This window comes from Pelophylax lessonae (assembly GCF_965119305.1).
Source record: "Pelophylax lessonae genome assembly, chromosome: 1".
Lineage (NCBI taxonomy): Eukaryota > Metazoa > Chordata > Amphibia > Anura > Ranidae > Pelophylax > Pelophylax lessonae.
Genome location: NC_138768.1, coordinates 332,861,947 through 332,884,380, shown reverse-complemented (window position 1 = coordinate 332,884,380; position 22,434 = coordinate 332,861,947). Strand labels below are relative to the sequence as shown.

Below are 22,434 nucleotides of genomic sequence, written 5' to 3'. Positions count from 1 at the left end.
GGCATCACGGAAAATAGGGGATCCCTCTGCAGGGATCGCAGTGGCTTTGTTCAAAACCGCAATAGCATGATCCACTGGCGGAGGCACACACCACCGTTCATCAGTGGCAGGCGAGAAAGGATAACGCAGCTTGAATTTACTTGGTACCGCAAAAGGCTTGCGCAAATCGCGCCATTGGTCCTTAACAGCGCGCTGAAAATCAGCATTGCAGGGAAAAACCTGCGGCGTCCTGCGTTTTCTCTGCGTCCCATAAGCCGCCAAGGCAGCTGGGGGACACACCTCGTCCTGCAAACGTAGCGTCTGCTTAATGGAAGCAATCAACTCATCCATGATTGCAAGCTCTTCAGGCGAGCCAGGGGGAGAATTATCAACCCCCTCAACTTCAGCCTCTACCTCAGACCCCACTAGATCAAGAGAGGAGCGGGACCCCGATAGGGGGGTCCCCGCCAGAACGGCCCCATCACCTTCACCCTCAGAATCAGAGGACAGAGCAACTCTGGGCCGTTTAGTAGATTGAGCAGCCACCAGCATTTGCACCTGTGCAGCAAGGCCAGCCACAATAGTGGCCAAATCCCCCCCTGGGGGGGAAACAGCGGTCCCCTGGCTTTCCACCAATACTGTGGGAAACTTGCCCTCCTGAGAATCCATTGCCCCTGTATGCCAGACAACCAAGGGTTAACTGCCCCCTTACAGCAAGCGCGGCAAGCGCAGCCCACCGCACCACACTCAGGCACAATGAGACCCCCACAGGGAATATACAGACTGAATACAGGCAATGGAACACAGGAATAGAAGGATAAAACCTGAGGAGACTCCGCTGCTGCTGCTGCCTCGATCGGTGCTTCCAGGAGAGAGGAAGTGATGCTGCCAGGGCGCTCTATGTAAGCCTATGGAGGCTACAAGAAAATGGCCGCCGTGCATGTAAACCATGCGGCCGGAGCGGGCGCCGGTAAAATGGCGCCGTTTGGCGCCGAAATCGCCGCTCCACAGTGCATAAAATCACACACAAAATTATCCCAAAATATGGATACATGTTAGATCGCCGCAGCGATCGCTGTATATGCCCCAACATGCCATTAAAAACATGCCCCACAGCACACAGCTCCTCACACTGCCCAGCCTGACATACTCAGTGTCATACAGCTCCCCCCCCCCCTTGCAGCCCACAGCATGCAGCCGAGATATAGGGAGACAAGCAGTGTGATTAAAGGCAGGTTACACAGTCCCAGACTGAGACCCCCCCCAGACAGACAGGTCCCCACATAGATACACTTACCTCACATGGCGTGGGGAACCCGCACAGGCGAACAAGCCGCTGCACATGAGGCAGGGAGAGTCGCAAATCAAGACGCACACAATGGCGGTTCAGAAACCGCACAGCGTCCGGTGAGGTAGCCACCTCACCAATCATCCCTGCACCGAACAGGGATGGGTCGTTCACCGTGCCAGGAGCGTTACCTGGCTGAACGCTCGATGGCAGACTGGGAAGCCACTGACCCACGACCTGCGACCAGGGGGATCAGCCCGAGACCCAGTCCGCATGATCCTCTTCGTCCGAAGAACTAACTAATGCTGACAAAAATAACAGCTAAGTAAAGGTAGAGAAAAAACTCAAACAAAAATCAAAAAGAAGAAAGAGTCTGGGACAAAAAGTCCCAGCACAGAGAGAGCCAGCCACTCCTGACAAGCTAGACATTAAAACTGAGATATGGTTGCAGGAAGTAGGAGGGTATTGACTGAGGGGACCACCCCTTGAGGGTGGGATATGTTAAAGCTTTATTGTTAACATATTCTGTTGCCTAGCTACTCCTTCGGAGCAAAGTCTAATACCCCATATGTGACGAATATGAAGAGGCGGCGACTGTCGGAGGACGTAAGAGAAACATTTTTTTTTGTCTACAGTTTTAGGTACATTATTTGCCTGTAATGAAGTATGCCCCACAATGCGCAGGGATGTAGGATTCTGTAGAAATCTTAACTGCAGGACTGCTCTGTCCTCTTCCTGCTGCTGAACTTCTGGAGCTGTAGGGGTTAACAGCTTCGGGTCTCCAGGCTCATCTGCACTAAAGCGGAATTGAAGAGACAAGAACTCACTGCTCAAGGTGGTGTGATTGCCTGATGACTCACACCGATGCATGCCCCGGCTCGCCTCCGTGAAAACTTGATAAAGGAAAAGGAATTGGCAGCACTCCAGGTTGAGTCAAAATCCAGATTTATTGACTGGACATCCAAATATGACAATCGTGACCAGGTAGACGCGTTTCACACACTGACTTTGTGCTTAATCATTACGATAATGATTAAGCACACAGTCAGTGTGTGAAACGCGTCTACCTTGTCACGATTGTCATATTTGGATGTCCAGTCAATAAATCTGGATTTTGACTCAACCTGGAGTGCTGCCAATTCCTGCACTAAAGCAGAGTTCTGGCCTCAAAACCTTTTTTTAACTAAAAATACTCCTATAATACTAATCCATTGCCCTTTACAGAACCACTATTCTCATACTTACAAGGTGTCTGACAGTATTGTATTTTAGTCAAAATCTTACTTTTAAAAAATGCTGTCTGGGCGCAGCCATTTTAGATGTGGGCATCTGAAGCCGCAGTGTAATCTGATGTGTCCTTCTTCCTGATTCCAGCGAGTGTTCTGGGAGTTCTTCCTGATTTCCAGCAATGCAAAGGCGGAAGTGATGTCGGTGGCCTTGGCCACAGAGGGGGGAGAAGGAGGAAGTACAATCAAAAATGCCCTGAAAATAAGGTAAGGGACCCCCCAAAAAAATGTAAAATGCCCAATTGTTGATCAGCATAGCGAGCACTCCAGGAATCACTAAAGTTGCAAAATAGGCCGGAACTCCACTTAAGATTATTCCAATGGGAATACACCTCCTCCTGCCCTCTCCTCCATTGAGAAAAGTTCTTTCACTGATTACACTTGCCTTTAACACAATCTATAGATAGTCAGTCTGGATAACCAAGGGATTTTCTATCTCATTCTCTGATAGTGTATTCTGTGAAATAACTTTCCTCAATGAATGAATAGCAGTAGGGGGCATGTCCCTGTCCGATCATCTTTAGTGCAGCTGAGACTGGAGACCCAAAGCTGCTAACCCCAAAGTGCAGAACGTTCAGAAGCATGAAGAGAACAGGACAGCCCTGCGGTGAAGATTTCTACCGAATCCAGCAGCCTATACATAGTGAGGCATACTTCATTACAGTTAAAAAATTTAATTAAAGCTGTGGAGGAGAAAAAATGTTTTTTAAACAAAAACTTTAAGATGGTGCTGATTATCATCAAGGGTTGCTGAATATAGGATTAAGTTGTTGGGTCACTCGAATAAAGGTCGTTCTGCGGCTTAGCTCCTTCAGCTTGCCTGCTCCTACGTATGTGCAGGTGGACCGAATTCCTCCAAGTATATCTTTAATTGTTTCTTCTACATCTCCCCGATAAGGAACTTCGACAGTTTTCCCCTCAGAAGCTCTGAATTATAAAAGAAGTAACAAATTAGGTTCATCAGCGTTAAAGTGACTCTGTTGAAATAAATTTTCATGGAAAAAGCACCCCGCTAACATAGAACAATAAAGTTTATCCAGACCCAAGAAAAATAATGTATTATGTTGCGGCTTTACCAGTCCCTAGATGTGGTGGCTGCATAAGGTTTTCCCCTTTAGTCCTCTTTCACACATACGGTCCATTCAGATCCGCCTGTCAGTTTTTCAGGCGGATCTGAACGGATGCCCCATGCATCTCTATGAGGCAGCGGATGTCAACGGAGACATGTCCACTGAAATCCGATCCGATTCTGTCCGTCAAATCCGGACATCCGATTCCCCGTTAGAGGACAGCGGGGATCTGACACCTCTGTCTGCGCACACAGAGCTGAGACGGAGCTGCCATCCGCCTGCTCAGCGGGGATCAGCAGATCAATCCTCGCTGAGAAAAACAGAGTCCGTCGGCAGAACGGACAGTGTGAAAGGGGCCTTATTTTCACCTGGTGATTGTGCAAGAAATTCACTTCCTGTCCTAGGGTGACAGTGCACACCTATTAAACTGTATATTATAAAAGAGCAATGTTGTCACCCTAGGATAAGAAACAATACTAACTGATTATGGTCAAAATAGGTAGAGAGAACAGGAAGTTGCTCACTGGATTTTTGGCTGTATCAACATGTATTTCCTTGAAGTTATTGAACAGATATAGAAAAACACTTCCAATACTATATTTAACAGACCAAAAGGGAGCAAAGAAGAGAAGTTCATTGTTAGGTTTTATATACACTTTAACATTTACCTCTGCAGCTGGCAGCGAAACCTATCTTTGGTCTGATGAACCGTTACAGTCACCAGAGACATCAGCTTCTTACAGTACCAGTCCCTTGCAGCATGCTGTGGTTCCATCCACTGGCCCTTTGTCACCACTGTGTCCTAGTGATGTAGGGGGTAGTGGATGGAACCATGGAGCACAGTGGGAGACCAGGCATCTGGCACTTCTGAAGTGTTTTAGATGCTGAAGATTCTCTAGTGGCAGTAGTTCTTTAAAGTGGTTCTAAAGGCAGGAGTTTTTTTTTTATCTTAATGCATTCTATGCATTAGGATAAAAAACTACTGTGTGCAGCAGCCCCCCTGAGCCTTGCTAATACTTACCTGAGCCCCATCTCAATCAAGCGTTGCTGCAAAAGAGCCTCGGCTGTCCAGGAGACTCTCCTTCCTCAATGGCTATGGCTGAGCTCTTGCTGCTGTCAATCAAAGTCAGTGAACCAATGAGCAAAGAGAGGGGGGGCTGAGTCATAGCTGCGTGTCTGAATAGACACACAGAGCAGAGGCTCGGGTACCCCCATAGCAAGCTGCTTCCTGTGGGGGCACTCGGCAGCAAAGAGGGGCCAAGAGCACCGGCAGGGGGACCTGAGAGGAGGAGGATCTGGGCCGCTCTGTGCAAAACCACTACACAGAGCAGGTAAGTATAACATGTTTGTTATTTTTAACCAAAAAAAGAATGAGACTTTAAAGTGGAGTTCCACCCTAAAATTATACTTACCTCCATCTTCTCGCTCCGGGTCACCTGAAAAACAAATGGATAATCGCAATTTTTTTTTTTTTACTTACCTCGTTTAGAAGAAAATATACTTACCTTACTTCCTCTTCCTCCCCTCGGCGGCCACAGCGATTCGTCACTTCCTGGCATGCAATGATTCCTGGGAGCTGAATGTCATCGCTCCCAGGAATCAATGCGCCTACACCGGCCCCGACGTCAGTTCCGGTGCAGGCACCGTCATACCTTGCAAAACAGCTTCTGGGCATGCCCAGAAGCTGTGCAGGGATGACGCTGCGACACCGGAAGTGACGGCGGGGCCGGCGCAGTGCATCGTGGGACTGAAGAAGACTGAAGAGGACACAGAAGAGGATCGCGCTGGCTTCAAGCTGCCCACACCCGAGATGGCAGCGCTGGAGAATACATTTTCAAGGTAAGTATTTCTTCTAAAATGTAAGTGCAACCCAGGACAGATCAGAGGCTATCCATTGTGGAATGCACTAGCCCTGACTGTCCCGGGGGTATTTTTATTAAAAAAAACGTTCACTGGGTGGGACTCCGCTTAACAGATAACAGATTTAACAGATTGCATATCAGACAGATACGTTTTAATGATCTTTTTCACAGGGTGCTTTTTTCTTCTTTAATCCTTCTGGCAAAAGAGTCACTTTAATCAAGTGCCTTCTTAATGATGAGCTAACAGGAAAGAAGTTCATAGTTACCTGTATTCTGCCACTCCACCTGCATGTCTCTTCATTGCGGTTTCTGAACTCATGCCATAGAAAAGCTTATATTTCTTTCCATTCTTCTCGATGATTTCTCCTCCACACTCTGTATGTCCAGACAGCATGCCCCCTAACATGACAAAATCAGCCCCCGCTCCTGGAAGAAAAAAAAAACACATTAAATCAACACATTCATTTCATGAGATACAGTAAATCATCTTCCTTTAAAAGGATATCAAAATATATTTTATCTAATGTCAAAGTAAAGTACAACAGTTCTGTATCTTTTAAAGCATCATTACAGTATTTGCCTTTTTGTAGCTTTGAAAATATTGCCAAACGTTTGGTACAGATTTCAATGATCACATAATCTGAAGCACAACAGTACTTTACTCAAACAAAAATTATGGACAGGCAATACTTTCTTTTTAGATTGTAAGCTCAAACAAGCAGGGACCTCTGATTACACTTGTCTCCCTCCATTTTGTAAAGCACTGCACAAACTGCTGGCGTTATATAGTTAAAAAAATACACAAATAATATCTGCGATTGGTAATGTAAATAAATGAAGGCAGCCAGCACCAATAGGTAAGATTGTACACCCACAACTAAATAATAGCAGCAGGGTGCAGTGCCAATAATAACAATGATCAGTCCTATGAAAGAATGTCCATAAATCACAATGGATGTATCAAGAAAAGTCCCCCCACCGAATGCCGTGAATCCTAGAGACACACATCATCACTGTGAAGGAGGAGGGGGTCCTGCTTACCAGATTGTATTGACCCTCAAATTATAGAGAAGTCAATACAAATATGTAGAAGGCCAGTATAGTCAATCAATGGCTGGACCAGATATCCACCGTGTCCTCGGTGTTAAAACTACAGTTCACAAGCACCTCCTCTCCAAATCCTTGTTACACTCACAGCTGGGAAGCAAATGAGCTGAGCCAACAACCACAACTCAGAGATATAAAAGAACTCACATGGTGTAGTAGTTCTGATGTCTTCTAGAAAAGATGAAGCAACAGGCCAAATCTGTAACGTTCACTCACTCAGTCACCAAGGTGAACAAGATGCACTCAGGAATGCTTACAACTCTCTGCACACAGCCGCCATCTTGTCTCGTTATATAGTTACATAGTTGGTAAAGTTGAATAAAGACACCAGTTCAAGCATGTGTTTATGTCAATAATTATTCTTATATCCCTGTATATTGTGTTCACTAACATGCCCCGCTTTGAATAATAATAATACCCATACTGAACCCCAAATCTCCCACTTCCATACAAGAGCGTGTTTTATCATCATTTTTCCTTCCTGTAAAAGAAGGTTCCCTTCTGTAGAAGCTGCTTTTATTGAGAGCTCAGTTCATACTGACGTGGGCAAGTCTCTAATCTTCTAAAAACCCTATCTATACACAGAGTGGGTGAAAAGACTCTTGGGAGTCCCAGCAGCACCAGGGGAGAGGGTATCAGCGGGGAAACATACCACCTTGCTACTCAGCATACAGAGGCAGGCACTCTGCCTGTCTCTGTACACCACCTAAAGCAGGCTATAAATGGCTAATTTTTTTTTTTTTTTGTTCAGGCAGTGGGAGGAACAAAAAAAAAAAAACAGATACCTCCATTTGCACAAATGACGTGGATGAAGGAATCCCCCTTCCCAGAACATTGAATTCTGACAGTGGCACCCACTACTGTCAGAATACATTGATCAGCGGCCCAATCATTAAATGTTTTCCAACGTATTTGAAAGAAGTTAAAAGACAAGTATGGCTTTTGGGGTTTTTCCCAATCTATACTTACCTAGGTGGATGCAGCATCAGTCTGATGATGCATCTGTCCCCCGGCGCCTCTACACTGAGAACCGAGCAATCGAACACCGCCCATCACTCAGTTCCCACAGCTCCCCAAACAAACTCTCAGTCAGCAGCTCTCCACTTTGCCTCCTCCTTGCTCACTGGAGCGCTGTGCTGTTGAGGGGTGGGGAGCGGCCGGCTCAGGCTACCAGTGGCTCACTGAGAGGTTGAGCCGGGTGTCATTCCAGGCACCCAGCGGATCCCAACTTCCATTGTCGTGATGACGCGGTGCCTGGACTGACTTCTGTGACGTCAGCAGGGAGCGGACTTCAGCCCGCTCTCTGCTGAAAACGGGTCACAGGAGTGCACTCCTGTGATCCATAGGAGATGTACAGCCAAACTAGCTTTGGCTATACTTCTCCTTTATTCAAGCAGTCAACTTCTTGAAAATCGATCTGTCCCTACTGAACCAGCCAAATTGTATTGGGTCTCTGACCAGCTTTAGCGCTTGTCCTAAACCGGCCAAAGACAGATAAAAATTTGGCCGGTTCAGCAGGAACCAGATGAATTTCAATCAATCTATGTGCAGGCTGGTTTAACTGAAGTCAAGCTATTAATCGACCAGCCTGTTGGGTTTTTCTCTTTGTATTTTGACGGTAGGGAAACCTCAAACAGAGGTTTGTCAGAATACAATAGAGTAGTGGAAGGGATTCAACTCCATCAACAGTGAATACGTTGATGGGGAAATCAAGTGATTTTTCTGTCCTTCAATCCGTGGTTAAAGAAAAGAAAATTGCTTAATTGATGGCCAGCCTTAACTAACTCCAAATTCCTTATCTATGAACTGAAGATAATTATTTTTGACTTTGGTGCAGCCGTAGTGCCACTTTGTAAAGCTAAGATGCAGGAGCAGATCAAGAGTCCCACAAATGTCCTAGCAGTTTCAAGCAGCAGCCTGATGGAACTAGGAAATGGAGAGGAATAGAAGTACAAATGTACTTGCCTTCTACTCCATGAATCCAAATTTCTGAGAGATGCCTTCCAATACTTTTGCCTCATCTTACCCTGCATCCTAAACTATCAATTACACTTTTCATAATATACTACTACCAGCATTTTGTTTGTTGTTTTTTCAATCACAAATACATTTTATTAACCAGCACAGAAAAGAGATCCAGAATATCTGTGTCACAGTATACAGAAAAATATTTAACACTTGAATAAACAAGCGGGCAAAGAAATCAGCAGTAATTCAAATTACAGAACATCTGCAGATATAAATATAGACCCTCAGCTCTGTTATCACAACTTGACCAATATACAAGTTAGGTAATAAACAGCCATGCAAGTAAACATAGAATATGGGGGTAAAAATGAACTTCAGGTAACATGGTGACTAGGTAATAAACCTAAGAACTCAACCATAATATCCAATAAAATAAATCATGGCAGTGAAACAATCAAACAGTGTAATGTCCATAAAGTAAAAATTAGAAAAGTCCAAATAAATGGGTGCCAAGTGCAAGAAAGGAATCCTTCACCAAATATCGTGACTTTCTTCACAATCAGTGCTGCATGCTGAGGGCACACTAAACGCTTACCGGAGGGAAGGCAAAAACAAGCATTCAATATGGAATGGAAGCTCACACAGGATCCTATAAATGGCGTGATGCCTCTCTCTACCACGTCCAACAAGGAGCCGTGATCCTAAACCAGCCACCGCACTGAAACAGTCCGGGTCCGACACTGTAATCTCACTCCGCGAAACTGACTGTTTCAGTGCGTTGGCTGAATAGGTCGGGCAAGTATAATTTTATCAAATTGGCTTGACCAAATAGGGAAAGCCATACTTTCTGCCTTAGCTCGATTTTATCACGGAAGTGATTAAGTAAAGGGTTAACATTTAGCTCGAAAAATTCCATGACCTCCAAATAGATCACTATACAAGGTATACAAGCAGTATCCCCCAACAGAAGCAGCATTTCATCTGCATATAGTAGAAGTTTTTCACACACATCACCATACTGCAAGCCCTGAATAGACGTAGAGGTCCGAACATGCATGGCCAGCGGCTCTATTGCAAGGGCAAAAAGTAAAGGCGAGAGAGGACACCCTTGTTTAGTTCCCGACCCAGAGAAAATGGGGAGAACAGCAAACCTCCTGATCGAATAACTGCATGAGGTGCATAATACAAAAGCTTCACCCAAGTGACAAATGTATTCTCAAATCCAAAGCAGGCCAAGACCTCCCAAAGACACTACCACTCAACACTGTCAAATGCCTTCTTGGCATACAGAAACAGCAATGCTCTAGTCTAGAGTCTATACTGTCAGAGGCGGTGTGCATATTTAGAAAGAGTCATCGCAAATTGATGGCAGTAGATTTGTGAGGCATAAAGCCTGCCTGATCTGGATGGATGATACTAGTAACCTAATTCAAGGCTAGCCAGTATCTTTTCTAGAATTTTTATTTCTGTCTGTAATAATGAAATGGGTCTATATGAGTTGGGGCCAGTTGGTGATTTACCCAGCTTCAGCAACAGACTAATTGTGGCCTGAGCCATAGAGTCTGGCAACCGTCACGGCCGGAACGCCTCATTTTAGGTGTCAAGCAAATGGGGTAGAATAGAGTCAGCATATTGTAAATATACCTCAATGGGGAGTCCATCTGCTCCAGGGGCTTTAGAGGTAGGGAAAGAAACAACAAAGTTATTTGTTGTTTCTGATCATGCGCAGGCCTTCATATCTGATATTTCTCATACGAAATTGGTACATATTAAATGAAAAGCGTTCGTTCTGTTCCCGTACGAGAAAAATTTTGGAGTTTGTCCCTTTGGAAATGTTTATTTGGAAGGTCGGAATTGGCTGTCGAAAATTGTGTACACACTATCAGAAAATCGTATGATCGTTCCTTAGATGAAAATGTTTGCCCAATTTTCCTTTAGTGTGTATGAGGCATTAGAGCATGGGTCTTCAAACTGTGGCCCTCCAGTTGTTCAGAAACTACAATTCCCATCACGCCTAGTCATGTCTGTGAATGTCAGAGTTTTACAATGCCTTATGGGATGTGTAGTTCCGCAACAGCCTCTAGGGCCGTAGTTTGAGGATCCCTGCATTAGAGGAAGCTTGATTTCTTTACAATTGTGTTTCTAATTTTGTTTAATACATGTTCCCACTTTCTGTTCTAAGAACGTTCTGCTGTGCTCTACACTGATTCAGCGTGGGGCTTTTTGAATCCTTTTAACCCACCTCATCATAACTGTTAAGTTATACATTCTCATTGGACAACCCCCAAATCTAAAGAGCCTATTTCTTTCATGCACTGTACTGATGATTAGTGATCGACTGATATAATTTTTTTAATGCCGATACAGATATTTTGGTCATCGGATATCGGTATCGGCCGATATTTTCGGGCATGTAAAAAAATATTTTTTTTCTAAAGGTACTCCTAGTGGAAGGATCTGGGGGTCTAAAAGACCCCAAATCCCTCCTCGGCACTGAAAAGCATTCGAAACGCCAGGTTTGGCTATTTTGAATGCTGTCCATTTTTTTAATTCTGCGCCGAGTACCCGGAAGTGATGTCATGACATCACTTCCGGGTTTTTTACATGGAGACCGGCGCATGCGCACTTGCGGCAGGGATACCGGCTTTCACAGGGACACATCTTCTCTTCGGGGGAGGCGGTGGAGGTAGGATGTCCAGGTCTCCCGGTGGGACGGGAGACCCGGGTGAGCCGTGGAAGGCGGCGGGGGGACTCAGCCGCATCGGTTGTCATTACAAGTCAGCTGACCGTCGGCTATGGACACCGGTACCGGGGTGATGCCTCTAGCTGCAGGCATCACCCCAGGACATGCACTTTCCCTAAATATCGGCAATATCGGTAACCTCAGGGGCCGATTCCAATATATCGGGGAAAGTGAATATCAGCCCCCGATATATCGGTGTTGCTGATAATCGGTCAATCTCTACTGATGATAATAAACAAATCCCAAGCTGCTGTATGCAGTTTGGAATAAATTACACTGTAATTTTAGTCTGTATGTTTGCTGTTGATGAGCAGTTCTGGGGCATAAAGAAATGATTAGCATGTACTGTATTCTTATATTCTTGAGAATCCTCTGCTGTAGTTTGCACCAGTTCAGCAGGGTGTTTTTGCTTCTGTTTAGCCAACTTCACTATAACCTGTTGGACTATAGTTTGTCAGTGGTTTCCAAGTACTACTCCATAGAAGCTATTGTATCCAAGCATTGCATGATGATGTCCAACAAGCCTGAAACAGTTGTGTGCATTTTGGAATCAGTGCTATAAATAAGCACACCAAGATGAAGAATTGGCTAAATCAGCATAAAGGAATGAAAAAATGAGAATACAGTAATCCCCCGCTACATCGCGGTTCAGTTTTTGCGGTCCCGGTAATTCGCGTTTTTTTTTGTAATGTTATTTTACTATATAAATCATTAAAAATGAAAGATTTTTGTGTTTTTCATAGCTCTTGCTCTGTCTCTAAGTATCTTTTATGTGTTTAAATGAGTTTCTATTGTTTTAAAAGTGTGTTTAAAGACCTTAAAATGCTTTTACACGTACAGTGACAGTAAAAAAAACATGCCTACAATGCATTTTAATAGGGTTTTTCTATTTTGCGGAATTTCACTTTTCGCGGCTGGGTCCGGAACGTAACCCCCGCAATGGAGGGGGGTTTACTGTAAATGTCAATAGTTTTGGGATTGCAATAGAATAAGATGTGCAGATACCTTCTGTTCTAGGAATGCTTTTTTGTGCTTTGCACTAGTTAAGCAGAGCCCTTTTTTTAGGTATCTTTTGGTCCACCTTTCCATAACCTTTTGGGTTATATTTTTTAGTTGATCCCCAAGTCTTACTCCATAGAAGCCATTGACTCATGCATTGCACTGATGATAGCCAACAAGCCTGAAACAGCTATTTTGTAAACCAGAAACTCTCGATCTATTGTTGGGCAAATAGACAAAAAGATAATCCCCTTATTTTAAAGAGGTTGTAAACTCATTTAAAAAAAATTTTTTTTTTTTACAACCTGCTAGAGAAAAACATAATGAGCTAGTATGCTTCGCATACTAGCTCATTATGAAATACTTACCTTAGAACGAGCCCCCGCCGTGCCGCTCTCTTACCTGTATGACGGGCGACATGACATGTCGCCCGTCTTCCGGGATCGCGGCATCCGGTCATCTGATTGGCCGGAGCCGCGGTGACGTCACTCCCGCGCACGCGCACGGGAGCCGACGGTCACGGCACGGGGCTCTGAAGGAACGGCACGATCAGCCGTTCCTTCAGAGCGCATGCGCCAGTGACGTCACTGGCTGCATTAAAGATAAATATCTCCTAAACGGTGTAAGTTTAGGAGATATTTACAGTACCTATAGGTAAGCCTTATCATAGGCTTACCTATAGGTACAACTTCCTGAGGAGGGTTTACTTCCTCTTTAAGCATTTATGGTAGCATGAGACTGTTATAGGGCATGTACAAGACATTGTGTTCATGCATTTGAAAAGCACACCATACACAGGTCAGCAAATTTGCATTGACTCCAAAGGAGCAGTACATGACAGTTCTGAGGATATGAATATAATGATTTGCACTGTCTTATGCTTAATTTCTTTGAAAACAGCAAGTCTTATATAGGTGCAAGTTAGGTTAAACGCAGCCTTTTTTCTTTCTTTTTTTTTTTGTGTCAAATGGTACATTTTCCATTTGGATGCATGCAACTGCTTTTGAATGAAAACGGCAGCATTTGACAAGAATGCTTTTCAGCACAAGCCATTAAAAAGGCTCTGCTGTGGTTTGCACCAGTTCAAGGACAGGCTTTTTATCCCACCTTGATATAGCCTGTTGAGTGTTTTGTTGGTCATTAAGCCCAACTCCATATAAGCCATTTTTTTCTTGTCCTGTTTTTTTAATGTCTATCTTAGAATGAGGAAAATTCACCTTGTTTTTGGAATTTAAGGTGGAATGAGACATGATAATATCTTCTGTTCTAAGATGGATTCATTGTGCTTCATTGTATGTTTCTGAAGTTTCAGTAAATACTATGTTGGAAGAGGAGAGAGGGGTGGTTTGTATGTAAAAGTCTGTAGTACAGTATTGTGTGTAGTGCTGGAGTGTGAGCTTTGTAGCGTGGAATTGTGTGTGAGTGCTCCACTTTGTCCACCCCCCCCCCCCCCACCCCCTTTCTTCCTGCCCTGGCCTTATGTGCAGCTGTTCTGTTACTGGTCTTCCTAAAGCTCTGTACTGTTTGGTGGCACTAGGTTTGTGACGGGTCTGCTCTCACCAGTGGCTGTACCATTGTATGTAAATCACATAACAGTATCAGTCACTGTTTAAAATCTCCCACCAACTGTCATATTAGGCTCAATTCACAAAGCTAACACACAAGGATAATAATATTTTCATTTAAAAAAGTGAGTCCAATGACATTTAAAATTTTGTCACATGGCAAAAAAAAGATACTTAAACCTTGTGATAAAGCTTTCTGAATTGAGCTTATTGACTGAAGTTGTTGATTATAACATAAAATATACCAACAGTCACAACTGCTAATGCCACTGTAAATTATTTTTCACCAACCAACAGAAGTATTCCCATAAATCTATTAAAAACATAGAAAACATAAGGAAGCACCCAGCTAGATTTCTTTCTCTTGAACCAATGGGTCCTGCAATTTATTATAATCACATCAAATAGATCAATCTGCTATATATCAATCAGTGTCTGGAAATGTACAACTGAAGATATGTTGCTACTCTGCTATTTATTCTACTGAACTCTTTTGCTCACATGATGTTGGTATTACTGAAAATATTGTGCAAAAATGTCACAATAAGCTAATTTAATGGCAAAACCTGTGTTTACTGTCCTTTCAAGACTATGCCTGTCAGTGGCCTGATCTGAAACATTCTGTGCCACAGCATATTACAGAAACAGAAGGGGAATTTTACAGCTGAGATTCCCCACCATATGTGTGTATGAAAGCAATGAATACTGCTTTCGGTATTAATTGACATTGATGTATTATTAGAAAAAAAAAAATCAGCTTGGCACACTGGAGTTGATTTACTAAAACTGGAGAGTACAAAATGTGGTGCAGCTGTGCAGAGAAACCAATCAGCTTCTAACTTGTTTAATTAGACTTTGACTAAAAACCTGGAAGCTGATTGATTTCTATGGAGAGCTGCACCAGATTTTGCACTCTCCAGTTTTAGTAAATCAACCCCAATGTGTCCACTTTAATACAAAACTCACCAAAGGCTTTTGAAACATCTCCTGGACAAGTGCAACCACCATCCTGAAAAACACAGTATGTGTACAATTATTTACCTGCTACCTACATAAAATATTAAACTGTATGAGAAGAACCAAGAGTGCCCCTTAACAAGGGACTTTATTTTTATGTACTTTTATCTTTATGAACTAATAAATTATAGTAACATTGTATACATAGGTATTATACATCATTGACAGTTTTCCTGTAGGTGTCATAAGTAAAGTCCCATTTTATACTTGTTGATCTGCAAAAAATCCAGTGTTTACCAAACTGTTTTTTTTTTTTTGCACTTACAATTCAGTCCTTCTCCTGCACCAAAACCAGGAACAGTGTTACAGCCCTGCCCAGTTTGCTTTGATTACAGAACACATCCCCCATATGTTATGGAGGAAAGGGGAAAGGGGAGGTGTTCTGTAGTTTAGCATGGAAGAACTGGGCAGGTCTGACAGCACTTTCCGGGTTTTCAGTACATCACAAATATTGTGTTGTCAGCAGAGATGTAGTGAATATGCTTTTTTAATAATTCTCCCAGATATGCACTTTAAGTCTTCATATGCATTTAACAGTCACCTCTGACTGCATGGTTTTGTTAAAATGAAAGACAGTGATGGAAGTATGTTTAATACATTTCTTTATACGTACTGATATAATATGACCATTGAGTCCATGTGCTGCATCTGCACATTCTATGACCGCACTCAGCTGTGGGTACCCAACGCCTGTCTTTTTTCTGGTGGTGCAGACAGAGCCTGAATGGCAAAAAAGTAAAATTAAAGGAAAGAATGGCAAGAGAATCACATGTGATAGGAAATCATAACTAGGACATCCAAGTGATGTATACATAACAACAAGATCAAATATGAGCTATCTCAGTGTTTAAAACAATTATTAATATTCTTTGAGGCATGTGCAACATTGAATTGTAAGGTGTTGCTGCGATTACTCTTCTTTTATGTGAAAAGAGCTTTACCCTGCAGTGGAAAAAGTCAGACCCTCCTAGTTTGCAAATGTGGATTACCTTAGTCATTAGGGCTTTACCTATGTATAAACTGATAAACTGACCTATACAGCTCGAGGGTGTCCAAAGAAATTTGGTAACATTTGGTCCTGTTGGACATCTTTTGTTTCAGGGGCTATAGAGGTCTAATGTTGTCACTTAGATTTTTCTACTGAAACCTTCCATTATATTGCCTTGTTGGCACTAACTGAGAGTCGTCACATATGTGTTCTTCTACTTGAAATTGTATTTGTATGTATCATGGGTTGTACCTTCACCAGCTGCTTGTTTTGGCATTTGTAAATCTGATGGGCTTTCAGGAATGTACAAAAATTTCTCAGTACCTATGAAGGCCTGTGTTTTATATTGATATATATGGCTGACCTGTCAGTATGTACCCTAAAGGCTCGTACACACTATAAGAAAATCGGGCGAACATTTTCGTCCAAAGAATTTTCGTACGATTTTCGTATAGTGTGTGCAGAACTTTCTACAGACGATTCAGACTTTTCTTACGAAAATTCTAGATGGACAAATTCCAAAATTTTTCTCGTACGGGAAAAAAGGAACGATTTTCGTTTGATGTGTACCCTTTTCGTGCGATTTTTGTACAAGAAAAATCAGAAAAGAAAGACTGCGCATGATCAGAAACAATAAACAACAAAAAAAAGCCTTTGTCGTACCAGAACTTTCGTAAGAAAATTCTTTCATCGATTCCGATTTGCTGTGAAAAAAAGAGAAAAATCGGACGATCGTTCGGACGATTTTCTTATAGTGTGTACCCCACTTAAATCATGTCATCTTTTGTTTGCTTTTCTTTAAAAATTAATAAAGCTATCATTTAAAAAACATTGAAATTGAATTATATAGTTTTACTGTATGTAACCTTTTGTAGAATACAGCATGAATAATTAAGGCCCGTACACACGTAGCGATTGTTGGCCGTAAATATTCGGCCGCCGAACGATAGGCCGATTGTTGGCTTGTTAGTATGATGCTTCCGACAACCGACTCCGACTTTTCGGTCGAACAGAATCGGGTGTGCAGGCATTAAATTTTTGTTGGCCAACACCAGAACGGCCGATTGTTCGCCAGTCAGTACAGAATTCGGCCGACAAACAGCAGATTTGCAAGACTGGGCATGCTCAGAAAAGAAAAACACACGGAAAGTTAACCATCACATGACATCACTTCTGCAGTCGGCTGTTGTTGGCCGACAAAATCAGTGTGCAGTCTTTTGCAGTTTTCAACAGACACGACAGCCCTGGACAAAAGACGGCCGATTGTTCGGCTGACGATCAGTACGTGTGTACGGGGCTTTACTTAGTCCAATAGATGATTTCTAATTGTGTGGATTTGAGCACAGCGACCAATAGGAGAGTATATTATACTGCTCTATGACTACAAAAAAGTGTAACCATGTGAACCACATTACCTAATGAAATCAAAGGGTAAGGATAATTGCATTAACGCCATTAGGTGTGTATAAACTACAGTCATTTATTATGCTAATCTCAGAAATATACAGTTAAACTTATCAATTTTTTAAAGAAATGAACTCAGTGAATGCAATTAATATATGCAACCACAACCCGATTGTGCAGTTCAGTCCTAAAATCCTGCAAAGAGATGACTGTTAAAGGGAACAGTTAACAGTTTCAGTTAAAGTAGTTCATACCTGGCCCTATTCCAACTTTAATAATATCTGCGCCTGAAAGAATTAATTCTTCCACCATCTCTCCAGTAACCACGTTTCCAGCCTGCAGACAAAAAGCACATTGCAAGTCTGGGCAAAAATAGTAAGTATTCAAAACTTGACCATAGAGACATAGTCATGTTTTTCTCACCATGATTGTATGCTTAGGGAACCTGGCTCTTACATCCTTCACGTGTTGGACAAACAGCTCAGAATAGCCATTAGCCACATCCAGGCATATATAACGAATTTGAGGGACAGCTGACAAAACGTTCTCCAGGTGCTGAAAATCAGACTGCCCAGTGCCAGAGCTCACAGCTACATTCTGCAGAACAAGCAGAACAATTTGTTCACAACCAAATCTGTACATAAGAGAAAAAGGTGCTGCTGATTGGATAGAAGGCCAGTAATAGACCGCAGAACCAAGTATTTGAAGAAAACTAGAAGAATTTGTCACTCACGTCTAGACATTCTGGGTAGTCACAGGCAAACTGTTTCCACTCCTCAACTGAATAATGCTTATGTACAGCTGTGAACAGAGTAAACTGAAGGGAAATAAGCAAAAGATTAAAGTGAACTCACAGTGCTGATTATATTCAGTTAAGTGACAGCACAGCATCATAACTGTCACAGGGGTTAAAGGATAAGAAGATCACCTTTCATGACATGTTACATCCATATTCAGGGTGTAACATGTAACATGGTATGAACGGACTGGCCCCGGCACCCCCCCCCCCCCCTCCGCTTCCACATTCTAATAGCTAGCGGGTTTCTTCTTCCTCCCTGCTAGCCGTCACGATTTAAAAAAAAAAACGTGGCCGAGCGGGAATCAGCCCACCTGGCCACGTCACTGATTGACAGGGCTTTTTGCATGGAAATCTAAAAGTCCAGCAGCCTTTGAGGCTGTGGGCTTGTAGTTTTCAATGAGTCATGCTTCCTGTCAGAATGTATCTGCTTACCACAAATGTGACAGTGCTAGATTAAAATAAAATGATGCTCCAGCTACATAAAATACATGTTTTTTTTTTCTGGAATCATTCTGTAAGACCACTTTTTCTTCTATCATTCTAAAGCTCACCACACGCGTCACAATCTGATTGTATAATCCCTACTGATCCACCACAACTATGTAGTACAAGGGCCAACTTGATTGGATACAAATTAATTGGATAGTTTAGGTAGGTTATATTCATAAATATAGAAACATTTGAGCATTTGTCACAAGTTAAAGCCCCACCGAAGCCTCCTTGTTTATTACTGTAATGCAGTCAGGCACATATACAGTAATAAAATTGAATTTTTAAAAAATCCTGTTTTTTGGAGCCTATTGAGGGACACAGATCCCACCCCTCTGTGCTTATGATCATGCTTAATGTACTCATTTGCAACAAAACCAAGGGATGCTGTTTGTTTTGTTTGTCAGAGTCCAACCATCCTGTGGGTAGCAGTATAAGCCAAAGGTTTAGGACTTCCTGTGTCCCTCAGTGGACTCCTATTTTCATTCTTGTCCATTATGGAACACAGAGAGTCTTAAAACTTCAGCACATCCATAATCAGTCCAACTGAGGGGTGGGCAATCCAGCAACTACCGATATCAAGCCCAAGAAAGCAGAAAATCAGAGACTGCCTGCAACTCAATGAGTCAATGAGAAAGCTGGCATTAGATGAGCCTGTAACATCCGCCTGGTGGAACTTTTGAAAAGTAGACCAGGCAGCAGCCGGGAGTGTGATTAAAATCCCATTTTACCAGCCACCATTTATAAACACAAGGAAAGTGGTTAAATGGATGGATATTGGGCCCTTGCAGAATGTAAGCTTTACAATTTGGTACCTAATACACAGTGCACTCTTCGGGCCCAAGGAGTGTGGGAGTGGCAGGTTTAGGTAAAGGTAGGGGCAGGGGAGAAAGGTAAGGAAAAGGAGGCACAGAAGGTGGCAAGATAAGGGGTGGGAAGGACGCAGTGGATGGTCCAGTTTGGAAAAAGGGCGCAGGGAGAGAGGAGAAAAAAAGAGGGTGGGGGAGAGTATGCAGGGGCAATGTTAGTAAAGCTTTAAAGAATATTTGTGTTGGTTTAAGAATTCCAAAGACACTATCATTCATTCTTTCTAAAGAAGCTGAACCTGCTGCTGAAAATAATATATAAAAATTACACAAAAAGAGGATATTTATTACTGTATATGCAGCTTTACTGCGTTATAGTAATAAACAGGGAGGCTTCAACTGGGCTTTAAGAACCAACACTCAAGATGCATAATTTTCATTTGTTGGGAGACCATAAACTCACTTTATGGCTGATATTAGGAAAACACTAGGCCCTTGCAAGTGCCTTCAGTAGATTAAGCATGAATGGTGACAGATTTGTTTTTTATTTTTTGCATTAATATAATGAATTTATTTTCTTAAAAATTACTAGTTGTTGTTTTAATTCCTTGAAGACTAATAAAACCATGACAGTACGCAAATTAAACATTCAAGCCTTTCCCTCACTTTGCACAAGGCTCTTGCCATCTCAAAAGTCCCCACAGTGTCCATGTTGGCAGCAATTATAGGAATCCCTTCGTAGCTTTGGCCTGAGTTTCTGAATGTAAATGCACGGGTGAGCTCCACCTGCAAGACAAAAAGTAATAGTATGCAGCAGGGAGAAAAAGATATTCCACTATTATATTTTTTCAGGGTCTAACAGTTTATGCTAAACAATTTTGTGATTAGAAAAACACAAAGCAAACTAGAATTAAACCTACGGCATGTGCAGCAATATCTATATGTGCAATTCAGCACCAGAAATAACATTATCCTTATGACTCTAGGGATTAGCAAAGTATCATGTAGCATTAGGCCCCTTTCACAGTGTCCGCTCCATCGGCGGACTCCGTTTTTCTCAGTGGGGGATCGATCCGCCGATCCCCTGCTGAGCTCCAGATCCCCGCTGCTCTCTATGGGGGAATCGGATGAGAACGGACTGCCTGTCCGCTCTCATCCGATCCCATCTGCTGGACAGATGGAAAATAGGGTTTCCATCCGTCTGGATTTCACGGACAGGATCGGAATCAGATAGCAGCGGGTATCAGTGGAGATGTCTCCGCTGACATCCTCTGCCCCATAGAGATGCATGGGGCATCCGTTCAGATCCACCTAAAAAACTGACAGGCGGATCTGAATGGTCCGCATGTGTGAAAGGGGCCTTAGGCCCCTTTCACACAAACAATCTGATCAGATCCGCCTGTCAGTTTTTCAGGCGGACCTGATGTTGGGAGTGTGATATTGTCCAAAATGTCTTGGTATGCTGACGCCTTAAGAGATCCCTTCACTGGAACTAAGAGGCCAAGCCCAATCCCTGAAAAACAATCCCACACCATAATTCCACCTCCACTAAATGATTTGGACCAGTGCACATAGCAAAAGACATGGATGAGAGAGTTTGGGGTGGAGAAACTTGACTGGCCTGCCTCAACCTGACCTCAACCTGAGAGAACACCTTTGGGATGAATTAGAGCACAGTCTGCGAGCCAGGCCTTCTAGTCAACATCAGTGCCTGACCTCACAAATGCGCTTCTGGAAGAATAGTTTAACATTCCCATAGACACTCCTAAACCTTGTAGACAGGCTTCCCAGAAGAGTTGAAGCTGTTATAGCTGCAAAGGGTGGACCAACTCAATATTGAACCCTACGGAGTAAGACTGGGATACCGTTAAAGTTCATGTGTAAAGGCAAGCATCCCAGTACTTTTGGTAATATAGTGTATATGTTTTATTCTATGATAGATGCACTGGTACAGAGTTATTGTACACCATTTAATGGTCTATTTTACTGTTTGTAACAAAATGTTATTTACCTAAATAAAGCTGTTTTTGAATGTAAAAAATATCACAGTTTAGGAGATATTTACTGTACCTAGAGGTAACCCTTACTAGAGGCTTACGTGTAGGTATAAATAAAAAAAAAAGGACTTCACAAACACTTTAAGCTGGCAACAGATGGATCAAAATGTTGCCAGTTTAGCAGGGACTGGTTACATTTTTATCCATCCATGGCTGTTTCCGTTCGAGATCTAGTGATTGACTCTTCTTGCATGATTGAGAATTAAGGGGTGCGCTGACAAATAAAAGCTGCTACCTGAATAATGTTATGTGATATTGTGATGAAAATAAGGTGCGCTAAATAATAACTGAAGTGACAATAGCACAATGTAAATAAGATGAACATATACCATATACAGTATATATAATGAAGTATGATACAAATTGGTGCAATAACAAATAAAACCACAAAGTTCAAAAATGCACCAAATGTCCCAAAATTGGTGAACCGTGAGTAATATCAAAATATTCCAAAATACAAAGGTGAATATAGGTGAGTAAAAATCAAAGTCCAATAGTGATCTTCACCAAGTGCTGCAAAGACACTTTCAACTAAATAGTGATGTCTCCAGTGTTAAATGGGTAAAGAATCCCGCCACCAGCTAGTGTTCCTCCTTACCAGATGGGATAAGGTGGAACGCAGAGAAGACTCTGATCTTTAAATGGAAAGCAGATATCTTTAAATCACCACCCAGTGGTATAGTGTAGATGGCTTCTTACCAAACAATGGATAAACCGAGCGCAGGTAAATCCAAGTGTGGATGCTCATCCAATGGGTTGGTTGCCAATGGTATTGTCCCGCTCCTGCTGCCAGTTCGTGCTGCTACTTACTCCCCCAGATGGACATGTGTGGGGCTCTGGTTGGGTCCACTCCAGCCTCACACGTGTTGCAGTTCAAGGCTGACTGGCACATTCATCGTCACCCCTCTGAGGCTGGCCATGCCCTCTTACCGAGTCCCATCCAATTACTGAGAGGCAAGCTCCAACTGACCTCCTTGCGTTGGTGAGAGAGAGTCCTGAATACTGGA

General features: G+C 42.8%; 1 protein-coding gene across 1 annotated transcript in view; it reads right to left on the bottom strand.

Annotated features, from left to right (window-relative positions):
* Positions 1-3,182: 3,182 nt before the first annotated feature.
* The window catches only part of GMPR2 (guanosine monophosphate reductase 2), a 21,613-nt gene continuing 2,361 nt past the window's right edge, over positions 3,183-22,434 (bottom strand). The window contains exons 3-10 of the mRNA XM_082259363.1: positions 20,037-20,156; positions 18,010-18,093; positions 17,700-17,873; positions 17,531-17,612; positions 15,498-15,604; positions 14,834-14,876; positions 5,752-5,911; positions 3,183-3,480 (exon numbers count right to left, since the gene is read on the bottom strand). Of these exons, the coding sequence (XP_082115489.1) occupies positions 3,294-3,480; positions 5,752-5,911; positions 14,834-14,876; positions 15,498-15,604; positions 17,531-17,612; positions 17,700-17,873; positions 18,010-18,093; positions 20,037-20,156 (957 nt within the window). The 3' untranslated portion in view covers positions 3,183-3,293. The remainder of the gene's footprint in view (positions 3,481-5,751; positions 5,912-14,833; positions 14,877-15,497; positions 15,605-17,530; positions 17,613-17,699; positions 17,874-18,009; positions 18,094-20,036; positions 20,157-22,434) is intronic.